The following is a 15451-nucleotide window of genomic DNA, read 5'->3' as shown; positions in this document are numbered from 1 at the left end:
ATACTTTGAACTACTAGTTTACTTTAGTTTATTGTCCTATCGATCATGTAACTTTAATCGATATTAATTGAAAGCGTGAAAGTTAAAAGAAAAAATTAATCTTTTGATGTGATTTAAATAATGTGCTTTATACCGAAAGTTATTATTATTTATTAGCAATCCTCTCTTATGTTTATAATTTCCAACAACAATTAATTCACGGCTTTGCCGAACACTGTACAGAACGATATTGACGTATATTTTATACGTTTATATTTTATATATTTATTAAAAGGAAAGTGTAAGAATAATATTTGAAATCATAATGCCGTTACCTGCTGCCTTAGTTGCACGTCTTGCAAAACGTGGACTTATATCAGGTTCAGAAAAACATGGTATGATATAACCTCCAAGTAATTGTTTATAATTGAAATTCATTGATAAGAATAAATTTCATATAAAAAAAAAAAAGAATTGCTTAGATTCTCCTTCATATTTTTATTTGTATTACCTTTGTATTACATTTATAGATTCTGTAAAAAAAGAAGCAAAAAAGAAGGTGCACGAGGAAGTAATTGCCGAGGACTATGACAATGCGAAGGATGAAATTAGTGAAATTGATATTTCTCAAAAATTTATGGTAAGCGTAAAGTTAATATGAAACTTGAGTTTATTAATAAAAAATCTTATATCATATTTTCTTTATAGGGTTATAGTGGCTGTCCTAATAAATATAATATTTATCACGAATGTACAAAAAGATGTAAAGAGTTATGGGGACTTGGTCATATTCAACCTTCAGATAAATACTTGAAACATCAAATGAAATTAATTCAGAAATATCCTTTACCAGAAACATGGAAAGCGGTATATGACCCAGGATCGTAAGTAAAGTATATATATATATTAAATAGATATGATTAATTCGTAATATATAATTAACATAAAAATATAGAGGCCAACATTATTATTGGGATTGGTCATCCGATTTAGTCGCTTGGTTACCACCTGGTCATCCTAAATGTCAAATATCTCAACCAGCATCTCAGTTACGGGAAGAATTACATCTTAAAGCAGCCGATCAAGATGATAATATGTCAAGTGATGAAAGTGGAAGTGAACAAGAACCCATGGAAGTAAATATTTGTGTTTCTAATTCTATAATATCTTAATATGCTATAGCATATGCATATGCGTGTATTTATCATAAATTTTATACTTATTCTATACATAGGTAGATGAAACTGAACCGAAAAGAGAACGTAAAATAGAAAATAGAGGTAAATATAAAGGTGCAGACAATAAAAGACATCAAAGATTAGATAAACCTGAAAACAAAGACAAAAAGGATCGTACTTTGGATCCTATGGATCCAGCATCCTACAGTGACATTCCAAGGTATAAAAAATATATCTATTATATACTTTAATACTGTATTGTTTTCATTTTTTGTGGCAAATGTAATTTTTCTTTTTTTATGTTTTATAGAGGAAAATGGTCAGATGGATTAGCTAGACATAATGAAGCTAAGACAGGTGCAGATACCACAGCTTCGGGGCCACTTTATCAAATGAGACCGTATCCGAGTCCAGGCGCAGTTCTTAGATCAAATAGAGCAAGTAAACCAGAATCGGAAAATAATGGTAAACCTAAAGTATCGTTTCCTGAAAAACCAGAATGAATAAATATGAAATATTACTGCAGTGTCAATGCTCATTTGATCCTAATAAATTATTTTTTTCTAAATATACATATTAAGTATTTTCCTTTAAAAACTGATATAATTTTCTCATTAATATTAAAAGAACGATTCGTATCATACGATTCGATTATTTCAACTACAAAACTTCAATTAATAACAACATGTTAGAATACATAACCTTGTTCAACAGTTTCAACTTTTAAGTTACAATAAAATGAATATATCGCAAAAAAAGAAATCGTCAATTAATAATTACATTCCTTCTTATACGGAAGCGTTTGCATTACGAAATGAAAAAAAAAAAAAAAAAAAAAAAAAAATTGTTTCCTTCCGCGTTTAATTCCATTCCGCAGTATTGCCAATAGATTTAATTCGCCTCGTAGAGGTTAAAGGTGATCTTGGCCTAGTTTATCGTGAACGATGCGGGGGAGCGTACTCGATATTTGCAAGGGAGGTAGTTTGGCACGGGATAAAAGGGTTGCAATGTGATAATATTAAAAGTGTTCTATGAGATATCGTGCGAATAGTGTTTAAAGGATAGTACAGAGAAAACGGTAATTTCTTTGTCTAAAATTTACGATAGAAAGAAACGGGTGAACTCTTAATAGATAATGCGCAGAAAAGGAAACGAAAAAATCAAGCGAGCACCCAGAGAAAGTTTATATATATATATATATGTGTGTGTGTGTGTGATATATATATATATATATACACGTATATATACGTAGATATATATATATATATATATTTCCACAGATCTCTTGCATACACACATGTATGTATCTTGGAACATTATCAGGGTGCATCGTGAACGTTTCTACAAACGTCAGTGATTGGTGTTAATTGTTTGGTACGACAAAGTGAATTCAATTTATTCGCAAGGCAGTGATCGAACACCAACGTAAAAACTAGTTACCAAGAGCCAAAGGAATTTTTTCAGTGAAAGAAAAAAAAAAATAAAAGAAATGAAAAAAAAAAAAAAAGAGAGTTAAAAAATTAAAGAAAAAAATATAACCAATAATCGTTTATATATATATATATTTTTTTTTTCTTTTCTTTTTTTTCTTTTTTCTTTTTTTCATGTTAGATGCACGCGTGATGCACTCGACGATCAACGAAGAATCTTATCTACGCCTTCGGCTCGGTCAAAACGTGCATATATTTCCATGTTCATTATCTTTATTTTCACATTTCACCAGTCTCTCTCGTAAAAACCGTTCAAGTCAATGAATTATTTTCTGCTCCAGTTTAACTTCGATCCTTCGTATATTACAAGACGCGATCGGGTCATGTGCAATCCCGTGAATTAACGTGACAGAAAGGTTAGCTCGTTAGGCACATGACGGACAGGTATGACAGGTTCTTCGTTTCCCGCCGTTCGATTTCAAATTTGGATGATATCATTCCTACAATATGTTCAGATATATTACGTTTAAATGTTACGTAGATGTTAATCGTAGAAAAACGTTAAAAAGAACAATGAGATGGCTCGCAATATGAAACGTTTGTTGATAGAGAATTACGTTTTATTGTGTAATATTGAATCCAATTTATTTTTATTGTTATATTATGATCGATCAATGTTCGTGACTTCTAACTATTTAACATACGTTAATTTTCAAGCATGAAATATATTTTTTCCTTTTCTTTTGTTATTTTTCAGCAGATGTTACTAATTAATTGGGATTTTTATGTGGAATAATTATTATTGTATCATATCATAGTCAAATAATGTGATTCTCATGACTCCTTTGAGAAAATATCCACATCTATCGTGGATGTTCAAAGCGTTATGTGCGTATAGGAATGATAGATAAGAATAAACCTAGCCGAATGGTAAGAACCTAATGGATTTATGTATATATATATATATATATAGTTTTATATTAATTATTTTCGATCCCGTTATTTTTTGTTCTTTTTTTTATATATCTTATCTTTCGAATATATCCGAATAACATGGACGTATAATCTATTCAATTTGTATTGCAAAAATATTTTCCTGAAGTACTTTCACCGATGTCTATTATTCTTATCTTTTTAATTTATCTTATCTTTATGACATGTTGTAACTCTTCATTATTATTAGCTCTAGTAAGTATTCATAATTACGACATTCTGACAATAATTCAAGAAGGGATATTAACTTTTTCTTATTGTATTCATATTTTTCTTTATTTCTTGTTTTTACATTATTATTTTTTATAATATATGTGTGTTATCGTTTTGTTTATGTTCTAACAGATTAATTAAATATGTTTTAATTATTATTTATAAATGGAATTTATATTGTCAAATTTATAGACTGATTAGATTTATTGATCACAAGAGTTGCATTTCCATGTATCATCATGGCAATTGGAAATATTATTTGCGGTGCAAATACTCCTAAAGTCAAGAGAAAAAAGTCAAAGGTATAATATGTATTTTTTTTTCTTTTTTTATTATTGTATTTTTTTGTTTCTTTAATTGTTTTGTTTATATTATTAACAAGGATTTACTTCAGGTATTTTGTCCTATAGTACTCTATTGCCATGTTATAAATCATTAAAGACTAGTATGAAAAAATTATTGATTTTTTTCTATTTATGTATTATAATAAAAATAAAATATATTAAGTTTCAAATAATCGGATATATATATATATATATACATGCATGTTATATCTCTATATTTTATATTGCAGGCAACCGAACGCAGTTGGATAGAAGCAGCTTTTCAAAAAAGAGAATGTTCCAAGTTTATTCCAAGTGCTAAGGATGAACATAGGTAAAAATATACATTATTGCTATATTTATTGGATAATTATAAATACATTATATTTATAATTCATTAGTGGGTGTGTACTATTTATCTGTGTATTTTATTTTATATGAAATAGATAATAGTTTTATTTACAAATATTTATATTATATAACATGATAAAGCAATTTAAAAATAATGATTTGAGAGTTCTCAAAAATAAAAATCATTCTAATAATATGTAATATTGTTTAGTTAGATAAAAATAGATTATATTATTATGTGGGCTGTAATGTATTTTTAATCTATTACTAAACATATTTTTCAAACAAGAAATAGACATACTTTGTAAGTATATGTACTATATGTATACCACTATAATTATGTCACTATTTTAACTAAGAATTTTAGATGCATTCTAAATCAGAATTTGGCGTGTGCTATTCAGTGTGTTTTATATTTAATCTATTTCTTTTAAGATCAATTTTTTAACAATTTGTAAATTAAAAAATGTAATTTTTTGAACTGAAGATTTTATTACTTGTGTATTTATTTTTAAAACTTTATTATATCATTCTATTGAGTTGGGAAATAGAGAATATGTTACATCATCTTGGCTGTCACTAACTGCTTTACTAGCTTTCTTATTTATTGTACCAAAACATTGTAGCCAAATTTGTCATGCACACATTTTTTATTTCTAACATATTTCATTTCAGTATACAGTAATGTTAAAAAGTACTTTTTATTACTTTTTAATATCTATGAATTTTATTTTAATAATTCATTTAATTATAATAACAACGTGTTTCATTTGTGTTATATATTATAATTATTTTATAAAAAAAAAAGAATTAATTTATATAATTTATATTACGTTGTATTGTGATATATTTAACTTATAATTTCTTGTATTATTTATGCGTTCAATGTTGTGTTTTTGTATATTCATTTCCATTTGATTTATTTTTCCTGATTTCATTCCGTTTATAGGTTCACAGAAGTACAGGGAGATAAGAATGCAGAATACGATGTGATCACTTCTTCCAGGTGAGATTTCATTGTGCATTCTGCTATAATCGTCATTTCGTATGCTGCTTTCTTATAATCATAAAATTCATTCTCAATATATTTTATTTATTATATTAATCTTCGTAATGAATATAAGAATTCATTTACGAAATCCATTCGTTTTTTCTTTTACTTTTTATTTTGCTTTACGTTTAGTGACTGACATTTATTGCATATGTATACACATATGTTCATAGCCTGTTTCTCATGCGTTATAATTAACTTTTGATTGTCTTATATTTGTTATCTAGTTGAGAAAAAATCCTGAAAGTATTATGGGAATGTCATACTTTATAGCATACGCAAAGAAATATTAAATGCAATACAGCAGTATGTATCGAAATAATTGTCACGTAAGAAAATTAAGTGGATTTAAAGTAACATGTTTTAATATATATAATATATATATGTATATTTGTACATATATATAAAATTTTATATACATATATATATAATATTATTATAAATTATATACTAGTAATATATAAAGTCTTAGTAGGCCCAAGCGTTAAATGTTTGAGAACTTCTCTGTCAAACAAGTAATTCATTGTTTATAAAGACAAATAACTATGATCTGCAATTACAGATGTTGCTGTGGTTATTCTTATACTTATCATTGTGGGACTGGTGCAGATGTTCAAAGTTATGCCAACAGTGGTTCTATAGAAAAAGAACGTGAACAATGGTCTCCAGGAAAAAATACACATCCTTATCCTACAGATGCATATGGTACTATCGAATTTCAAGGTGGACCACATCCAACTAAAGCACAAGTATAGTTAATACTACATAAAACTTATAATTGTAGTTTTATAATCCTACAACAATATCACATTTTTTTTTTAGTATGTAAGATTAGCTCATGACACTCGCCCAGAACCTATAGTACAATTATTGTGTCGAGAATGGAATTTAGGATTACCTAAATTATTGATTACCGTTCATGGTGGCCGACCAAATTTTGAATTACAGCCAAGTTTGAAAAAAGTTTTACGTAAAGGTTTGTTGAAAGCTGCTAAAACAACTGGAGCCTGGATTTTCACAGGAGGAACAAATACAGGTTCGTTGTATACTTTCATAACTACTTATAAGAAAAATCGTTTATCGTACTGGTACCAGCATAATCATTTTTTTCTGGTTGTTAATATCGTATTCATAATATATCTGTTTTATTATTTTTAATTAACATTAATATTTTAGGAGTTACGCGTCAAGTTGGCGATGCTTTGCTGCTAGAACGATCGCAACGACAGGGTCGAGTAGTAAGCATAGGTATAGCTCCATGGGGGGTCTTAGATAAAAATCACGAATTAATAGGACGTGGTGAAGAAGTACCATACGACTGCCTTTCTTCTCCTTGGTAAAAAATAATTTTCTTTACAACCCAAATTATTTCTTAAATCTATATTAACAGACCTCTTTGCTTTTTTTTTTTTTTTTTTTTTTTTTTTCAGGACAAAATACACAGTTCTGAATAACCGACATGCTTACTTTTTATTAGTAGATAATGGTACTGAAGGTCGATATGGAGCAGAAATTGTATTGCGTAGAAAATTAGAAAAATATATATCTAATTTAAAACTACAGCCGTGTGAGTCCTAGTACGATAGAAATACGCTTATTTGGTATTTTAGCGATAAAACAATATATGATTGAACGTTAATATATTGTTCATTTTATAACGTAAAATTATTGTTACAGATACACACAGTAGCATACCTGTAGTAGCATTAGTAATTGAAGGAGGAACGAACACAATACGTTCGGTATTAGAATATGTTACAGATGTTCCTCCAGTTCCTGTTGTTGTTTGTGATGGATCGGGACGTGCAGCTGATCTCATCGCTTTTATGCACAAGTAATGCTAAAGAAAAGTTAATCGAAACATTCCTTTAAATAAATAAACGTTTATCCATAAGCGTTTTATTTATAAAAATATATTTAATTTCTTAGATATGCTAGTGAAGGAGATGGTGAAACCGGAGATGGTGAAGGACCGTTGGAAAGTATGAGAGAACATCTTCTGGATACTATTAAACGCACTTTTAAAGTTTCTGTTGAACAAACAAATCAATTATATTCTGAATTGCTCCAATGTACTCGTAAGAAACATCTGGTATGATACCCAATAGAACATAATTTCTAAAACAAGACCCAATTTCATTGCGTCATGACTACAAGGATTGTCTGATATAATCAAAATAAAAAAAGAATATCATTATCTCTTTTCAGATAACCGTATTCAGGATAACGCAAGATCGACCACAAGAATTGGATCAAACAATATTAACAGCTTTATTTAAATCCAAACAGTTGTCTCCAGCCGAACAATTATCATTATCTTTAATATGGAACAGAGTGGACATAGCTCGTAGTGAAATTTTTGTATACGGTCAGAAATGGCCCCCTGGTGCTTTGGAGCAAGCTATGATGCAAGCTTTACAACACGATAGGATCGATTTCGTGAAATTACTTTTGGAAAATGGTGTGTCCATGAGAAAATTTTTATCTATACCTCGTTTGGAAGAACTTTATAACACAGTAGGTCTTCTATCGTTTTAGAATATTATTACTTTCATATTTTCATATTATCAAGAGATATATTATAATGTATTTTTTGTTTCTTCTTTGATTAATCAGAAAGAAGGCCCATCGAACACATTAGGCTATATTCTGCGAGATGTACGGCCTAATATTCCACGTGGGTACATGTATACCTTACATGATATTGGATTAGTAATCAACAAACTCATGGGTGGAGCTTATCGTGCACAATATACACGTAGAAGGTTTCGTGTGATTTATACCAAAGTAATGAAAAGATCTGGTGGACAGCAACAACATATGCATCGGAATAGTTGTGTTTTAAGTTCTGGTACTCGTTATTATTCAGGATCTGGTAATAAATCAGACAGTTTGACAATGAGTTTGCTCGCCGAAACTGTGCCTGCTAATAGAGATACACCACTTTTTGATTATCCATTCAATGAATTGCTTATTTGGGCGGTATTAACAAAAAGACAACAAATGGCTTTGTTAATGTGGCAACATGGAGAAGAAGCTTTGGCTAAAGCTCTCGTTGCCTTGAAATTGTATAAAGCAATGGCTCATGAAGCTGCAGAAGATGACCTTGAAACCGAAGTTTACGACGAATTACGTGGTTATGGAAAGGAATTTGAAAATATTGGTACGATCAATTGCATTCCTTGACAGTAAAAAAAAAAAATAATAATAATAATAAATGATATAAAACTGTTAATGATATTTTGTTTCGTTGAAACAGCTCTGGAATTATTGGATTACTGTTATCGTCAAGACGACGATCAAACACAACAATTATTGACATCCGAACTTCAAAATTGGTCTGGTCAAACTTGTTTATCCCTTGCAGTTACCGCTAATCATCGTCCACTTTTAGCGCATCCCTGTAGTCAAATCATTTTAGCAGATTTATGGATGGGTGGTCTTCGTACTCGTAAAAATACTAATTTAAAGGTGAATATAAAAATTGATGTAATTAATTAGATAGCAATAGAATTTTCATAAAAAAATGTTTTATCTGTATCTTTGTGGAAAGGTTGTTCTTGGTCTGTTATGTCCTGTTTATATATCACGATTGGAATTTAAAAGTAGAGAGGAATTACAATTAATGCCACAAACGCAAGAAGAACATTTGATTGCTCTTGAAGATGAAAAGGAAGATAGTGAATCAGAACATGGTACATCGAATGGCCCGGATGTTGAGGTAAATATACGTTAGATTTACTGAAGTGCCTTGTGTCCTAGTCATTTATTATGACTACGTGACTAAGTGTCTTATCAAAAGTATGTTTATGCATTTTTACATATTTAATTTCATATATATATATATTTCACATTATATTAATAGTTCGAAAATTAAAAGATATATATCATCCATAGAACAAAATTAACTTTCATTTTTCAATCATTTTTAACATAAAATTAATGTATCAATTTTTTTCATATCTCTCTTTCTCTATATATATATATATATTAACATTTATAAAGGAAATAATAATTATATTATAATACGATCATAAAGATAATTATATTTTTAAAGAGAAATATTGTTTTCCTTAAAAATATATTTTTGTTACTAATTATGAACTCAGAACACTGGTGGCTGGTTTTAAAATTACAATATTGTACAGGATGCACACGTAGCTTCTGTAAGCTTTGCATTTACAAAAATACATTATTTGCTTATGACTAAAGTAGCACTATAAAAACATTAAGTACATTTTTTTTTTTTCTTTTTTTTTTTTTTCCTTTAGTTTATTGTTCAAATTTGAAAAGCTTAATCTCTCTTTCATAAAGCAAAATAATTTATCATATTATTGAGAATGTCACTCACCAATACAGATTAATACATATATATTTTGTTAATTATTACATATTGCTTTACATAATTCATCGTTTAAATAAATAGAAAATAATAATTTAAAAGAATTTTATTTCTTAAAAATTATTTTACTTTTAATGTCTTCTAAAAATAATATTTTTAATATTAACAAATTTTATTCTCGTTTATAATTTTAAACCATTTATTATCTCTAATAATATTTATTAAAAATCTCACTAATGCCTGATATGAGCGATTTGGAATGTATTGATTGGAATGTTTTGTTGTAAAATTGTTTCATGAGCCATAAGAATTAGTAAACCTTTTTGAAAACAATGTTTCAAGTTGCATTGTCTCAATTTAAGCGAAGGTAATATAAAACTCAATTTTATTGAAGCTGGAATAATTGAGATTGACAATATTTATTATTATTCATATTGCTCATATAGTATATACATATATATTATATATATAGGCAGTATTATTAATGTGTAGTAGAATATAGAGATTATGTTGAATGAGTAATTGTATTATTTTCAGTGTATTTCTATTTTCTAAGCGCTTGAAAACATATGTTATTAAACACATTAAGAGGGTACTCATCAGTTGTTAATACGTAGACTGTGTGGGTATGCATAATAATTATTTTTTAGAAACGTCTGCGCAGGAGCCTCAGCATACGCAACAAATGCAGCAGCCATCAAGGCATTAAGGTATATTTATACTAACCTGAGCGCAGCGATTCTCTCTATAAAAACAATTATGCACTTTCTGATGCACCTTCTGGCTGCTTCTGTTTATATGTTTCTTCATATCGTTAGGCATAATTTTATACGCACTGTGCTCTCTTGTTTGTCCACTAAATTTTTCTTGTAGTGAAAACGTACAGTGAAAATGTCCGATTAAAGTTAAAGAAGAACGTGTGGATCAGTACTTGTACTATGCTTCAATATAAAAATAATTATCAAAAGAAAATTAATATCAAAATAAAATCTTCCATATATACACACACACACATATATATATATATGTGTGTAGTCTATTATATTATCTGAAATAAAATTGATTTTGCATTCTATCCCTTTTTTGTTACTTTTAAATGTGAGTAAAGTTTCACAATTTTTTAGATTTTCTTGTGAGCTTCCTTGTTATGAGTTCATTTACTTTAAAATATCAAATTACCAAATTGCTAATTGCTAAATGAAATTAGAGAGTACTCTGTTAGCATGCTTAGTGTGCTTCATTTTACTATTTTACAAATGAGTTTTATATTCCAATGAAGTCCTCTTTGAATAAATCTTGTTTCCTTTAAAAATGTGTGTTTATATAAAAATTCATAAAGATAATATTATTTTAAACAGTCTATCCATTGCTATTTATATAATTGAAAGTAAATATTTTTCAGTTTTCTCTTTTTCTCAATCTTTGAAAATATGTTTTGTCACATTTATGTCACTACCTTTCATATCCTGCATATTACAAAATCTAAGTATTGTCTGTTATTTTACATAACTTTCTAATCTTAGAATGTAATTTGTCATCTTATCCATCTTCTATTTCGTATTAATCATGAATGCATATTACTAATAGCTTAATATGTTGTCTTCGTCTTCATTAAAAATTTTATGTAGTTTTTGTTTATTCATATGTCAGACTTTCATATGAGCCTTGCTATTTTGTCAACGACAAAAAAATTTTCCATACAGTTATTATTATGAAATATGTGATGTTCTGTTTCGTACATACGAAACTTCTCACACGTAATGTGCTTTTGTGTAGGCTTTAATTAGCAGTGAACATTCTACAACTGTTGTAAAAGAAACAATTGTGCAAGAAAATGGCAAAGTATTGGCAGATAACGAAGAAGGAACTCATCGAGCGTATGGTATTCGTTCGGACTATTATGACAACAAAAACAGTAGACCATTACGATTAAAGAAAAAATTGTATGAATTTTATACAGCACCAATTACAAAATTTTGGGCCAATGCTGTAAGTATATTCAAGGATTACTTTTTTAAATTTAATGTGAATCCTTTTAGAAAATTAATTAAAATATTTTTATTTAACAATAAACAATTATTAATTCTTTATATACACCTGTATTGTTATAATATTTTAAATATTTCATTTTCAGATAGCATATATTGTCTTTTTACTTTTATTTTCGTATTGTATACTTATACAAATGGGTGAACATCCGTCGCTAGCAGAAATTTATGCGATTTCTTATATCTGTACATTGGGATGCGAAAAAGTACGAGAAATAGCAACATCTGAACCAGCAAAGCTCTCTCATAAATTCAGCGTTTGGGCCTGGAACATGTGGAATCCTTGTGACGCAGCCGCAATAATATTTTTTCAAATCGGACTTGCTTTGAGATTACGTCATTCAACCTTTGATGTAGGTCGAGTTATATATTGTGTTGATTGTATTTATTGGTATTTAAGAATACTTAATATTCTCGGAGTCAACAAATACTTAGGTATGTCTTATTAAAATTAATATTTTAAACTTGTCTAATTTTAAAACTTCCAAAATGTGCAATTACAATGTATGTCATCATTGTAAATAATAATAATTGTTGTTGGGTAGGTCCATTGGTCACAATGATGGGTAAAATGGTTAAAAACATGATATATTTCGTAGTCCTTTTACTAGTTGTTCTCATGAGTTTTGGAGTATCAAGACAAGCTATATTAAATCCTAATGCAGAACCAAAATGGCGAATAGTCCGTGATGTACGTGTGTTTTCTTTTATAGCGATAATAGAAAAATTATTTTATAATTTATTCAATAGACATCTTCCTATCCTTTGTTGTAGATTTTTATGGAACCTTATTTCATGCTTTACGGAGAAGTGTATGCGGATAATATAGATCCTGATTGTGGAAATGAACCAGGCATGCCGGAATGTCTTCCAGGTCGTTGGATCACGCCAGCAGTTATGTCCGTATATCTTTTAGTTGCAAACATATTATTAATAAATTTGTTGATCGCGGTTTTCAATAATATATTCAACGAGGTTAACGCCGTTGCACATCAAGTATGGATGTTCCAACGTTTTACCGTTGTGATGGAATATGAGCAAAAACCAGTTTTACCTCCACCTCTTATCGCGGTCTGCCATATATATTTATTAGTAAAATATTTACTGAGACACCTGACGCGTGGTAAAAGAAGTACAGGTGAAACATGCGATAATGGTCTTAAATTATTTCTCGAGGCTGACGATATGGAACGTTTATATGATTTTGAAGAAGATTGCGTTGAGGGATACTTTCGCGAGCAAGAACTGAAATTACAAATGTCTACGGAAGAACGCGTTAAAATTACAACGGAAAGAGTTGAAAATATGCATCAGAAAATAGAGGATATCGATAAAAAGGAACATACGCAGAACGCTTCGCTTCAGGTAATTCAGATTAATCGATGATTTAAAAAAAAAAAGAACTTGTAAGAAATATATAAAAACGTTATGAAAATTTATGAAATCGTATATATTGAATTTTTAGGCCGTAGAATTCCGTATTCGCAAATTGGAAGAATTAAGCGAACAAACATTGGCGCATCTTGGTGTAATACATCGTTTCATGGCAACGCACATGCCCAACGAAGGACTTCCTATGACTTTTGATATAGACATTCGTCAACGCAGAGTCTCTGAAAGATCGGATGCTTTTTCAGAGACTGATTCTCATACTCAATTACCTAGTCTCATATTACGACGTAAGCGACTTTTGCGTTCTCAAACCGATGCCACATTTTTAAACATGGAGCAACCATTGGAGGACGACGCTTTGAAGAATTCAGAAACTATAACGTCTCGTGAGAATCTAAGTAGAAACGATTCCTCTGTAAGCATCATTGATCCTCAGAATGTTCAAGAAGACGTTAAGACTACTACGAGTCAAGAAAGCGAAGTGAGCAAAGATGTGGGAGAAGTGGAATCAACGATAAAAAAAGAAGTATCGTTAGAGAGAGAAGTTAGCAGCGAAGCTCCTGCTTCGGAACCATTGAGACAAGACTCGACGGAACGTCCGATTAGACAAACTAGTAGAACTCGTTCGGAGTCTGACGACGTAGTAATGATTCCACCGCCAAATATACAAAGAGGTGTTACATGGGCGGAACCACGTGTCGCTGTGATTCCATCTTCCGTTACTTCAGCTGGTAGTACCCAAAGATCCATACTTTTGGCGATGCGTGCCGAATATACTAGTATAACTGACGAATTAGAAAGTTATTGCGGTCTTCTTAGTCCACCAAGAACGCCACCAGTTTCACCTCCCTTATCCAGGAATAGAAATGTATCGGAAATTAATAATCCTGAGATGGCTTGGCAAATAGAGAACGAACATTTAAGGGATGCCGAAGAGTGCGATTATCAACAAATGGAAGATTTAATTCAACGACGTTACAAAGAGGACGACGATGAATCCAGTAATCCACCCGAGGATGGTGCTACTGCTAACTTCTTTGCCATATCCAACGAACATCGTCAATTACGAAGATCTTCTGCGATCGACGAAGACTCTCGTAGACCACCACCTACGATCAGTGTTACCAGAGAGATCGAGCAAACACTTTCACGGCCACCTGCGATAAGAGACGCCGAATCTCCCGATCCAAGCGATAAAAATATGAGTACTGTACCAGCGCCAGCTTCTGAAACTATGTGTTGAGGTAATCCAAAATATCGCTCACCACACACTACGTATACTTTTACTATGTGTGTGTGTGTGATCCGATACAATGAGGCTATAGTTTAAGTATCTGTTAGTTAGACATTTTTCTTTTTAATTAAATAATCGATCGAATTTGTACAGTGAATTTGTAGAGTTCTCATTGTCTCGAGAGAATTCATTATATCGAACGTTGAACGGCAAAAAAGATTTTGCATCTTTTGCAAAATCTTTGCTTTTTTTTTTTTTTTTTTTTTTTTAGATCGATTGCTATGCCTGCAACTAAACAATCATTTTTTCATGTCTCTATTTTCATGCTAATAAGATCATTTAGTATATTCAATACGTTCACACAATGCACGTGATACATAATTTTATTTATAAGATAAGGCACTTTTGAGAATTTAACATTTTTACGTGAGCACTTTTGGTATCTTTTGTGAACTGGAAGCTATATGAGTTCACTAAGGGCATAAATTTTTGTGCCTATTTGGTGGTACAATGTCAACCGTAATAATCCATAAAAAAATATCGATTGTTAAGCCTTTTTATATATATAAAAAAAAAAAAAAGAAGAAAAAGACAAAAAAAATCGTCATTTATGAGATCTTTTCATATGATCATAACGAAAATATGTACTTCTTTATTTGTACTTAGGAAATTATTGTATTACTGTTTGTTATATATATATATATATGCTGGCTATAAAACAGTAGTATACTATTATAAATACACTATCCATATTTGTATGGTTATAAACACTTTAGTGTCACCATACATTTGGAATTTTACTTTTCGATATATAGTACTTAGTGTTTTACTTCGAATTTTTTTTTTCTTTCTTTTTTTTTTTTTTTTAATTATCTTTCTTTTAAAAAGCTTTAAGCAGTAATTGTAAACATTACGAA

General features: G+C 29.8%; 2 protein-coding genes and 1 long non-coding RNA gene across 15 annotated transcripts; 2 read left to right on the top strand and 1 right to left on the bottom strand.

The window, feature by feature from the left end:
* The first annotated feature begins 46 nt into the window (after nucleotides 1-46).
* Nucleotides 47-1729, top strand: LOC122630179 (polyglutamine-binding protein 1). The gene is made up of 6 exons (XM_043814386.1): nucleotides 47-374; nucleotides 510-619; nucleotides 688-863; nucleotides 935-1115; nucleotides 1214-1377; nucleotides 1468-1729. Exons 1-6 carry the CDS (start codon nucleotides 305-307, stop codon nucleotides 1658-1660), a joined length of 894 nt encoding a protein of 297 aa, XP_043670321.1. The 5' UTR covers nucleotides 47-304; the 3' UTR covers nucleotides 1661-1729.
* On the bottom strand, nucleotides 896-1977 carry LOC122630181. The gene is made up of 2 exons (XR_006327425.1): nucleotides 1860-1977; nucleotides 896-1643 (listed from the first exon to the last, which is right to left on the bottom strand). It is a non-coding gene; the product is annotated as an uncharacterized LOC122630181 (long non-coding RNA).
* A 66-nt stretch (nucleotides 1978-2043) lies between these two features.
* On the top strand, nucleotides 2044-14740 carry LOC122630171 (transient receptor potential cation channel trpm). 13 transcript variants are annotated; one of them, XM_043814370.1, is made up of 22 exons: nucleotides 2729-2833; nucleotides 2929-3031; nucleotides 3348-3517; nucleotides 3986-4095; nucleotides 4368-4450; nucleotides 5417-5473; nucleotides 6081-6267; nucleotides 6341-6554; nucleotides 6695-6854; nucleotides 6949-7085; nucleotides 7196-7352; nucleotides 7448-7610; nucleotides 7727-8035; nucleotides 8135-8681; nucleotides 8778-8989; nucleotides 9072-9239; nucleotides 10511-10570; nucleotides 11637-11849; nucleotides 11995-12343; nucleotides 12454-12599; nucleotides 12683-13273; nucleotides 13374-14740. In XM_043814370.1, exons 4-22 carry the CDS (start codon nucleotides 4033-4035, stop codon nucleotides 14541-14543), a joined length of 4986 nt encoding a protein of 1661 aa, XP_043670305.1. In that variant the 5' UTR covers nucleotides 2729-2833; nucleotides 2929-3031; nucleotides 3348-3517; nucleotides 3986-4032; the 3' UTR covers nucleotides 14544-14740. The 13 variants fall into 13 exon arrangements, with proteins under 13 accessions (XP_043670298.1, XP_043670302.1, XP_043670304.1 ...); XM_043814368.1 differs by having other exon boundaries at nucleotides 3345-3517; XM_043814363.1 differs by lacking the exons at nucleotides 2729-2833; nucleotides 2929-3031 and adding an exon at nucleotides 2044-2235.
* The last annotated feature ends 711 nt before the right edge of the window (nucleotides 14741-15451 follow it).

This window comes from Vespula pensylvanica, chromosome 6 (assembly GCF_014466175.1).
Source record: "Vespula pensylvanica isolate Volc-1 chromosome 6, ASM1446617v1, whole genome shotgun sequence".
NCBI lineage: Eukaryota > Metazoa > Arthropoda > Insecta > Hymenoptera > Vespidae > Vespula > Vespula pensylvanica.
This window is presented reverse-complemented; position numbering and strand designations above follow the sequence as displayed.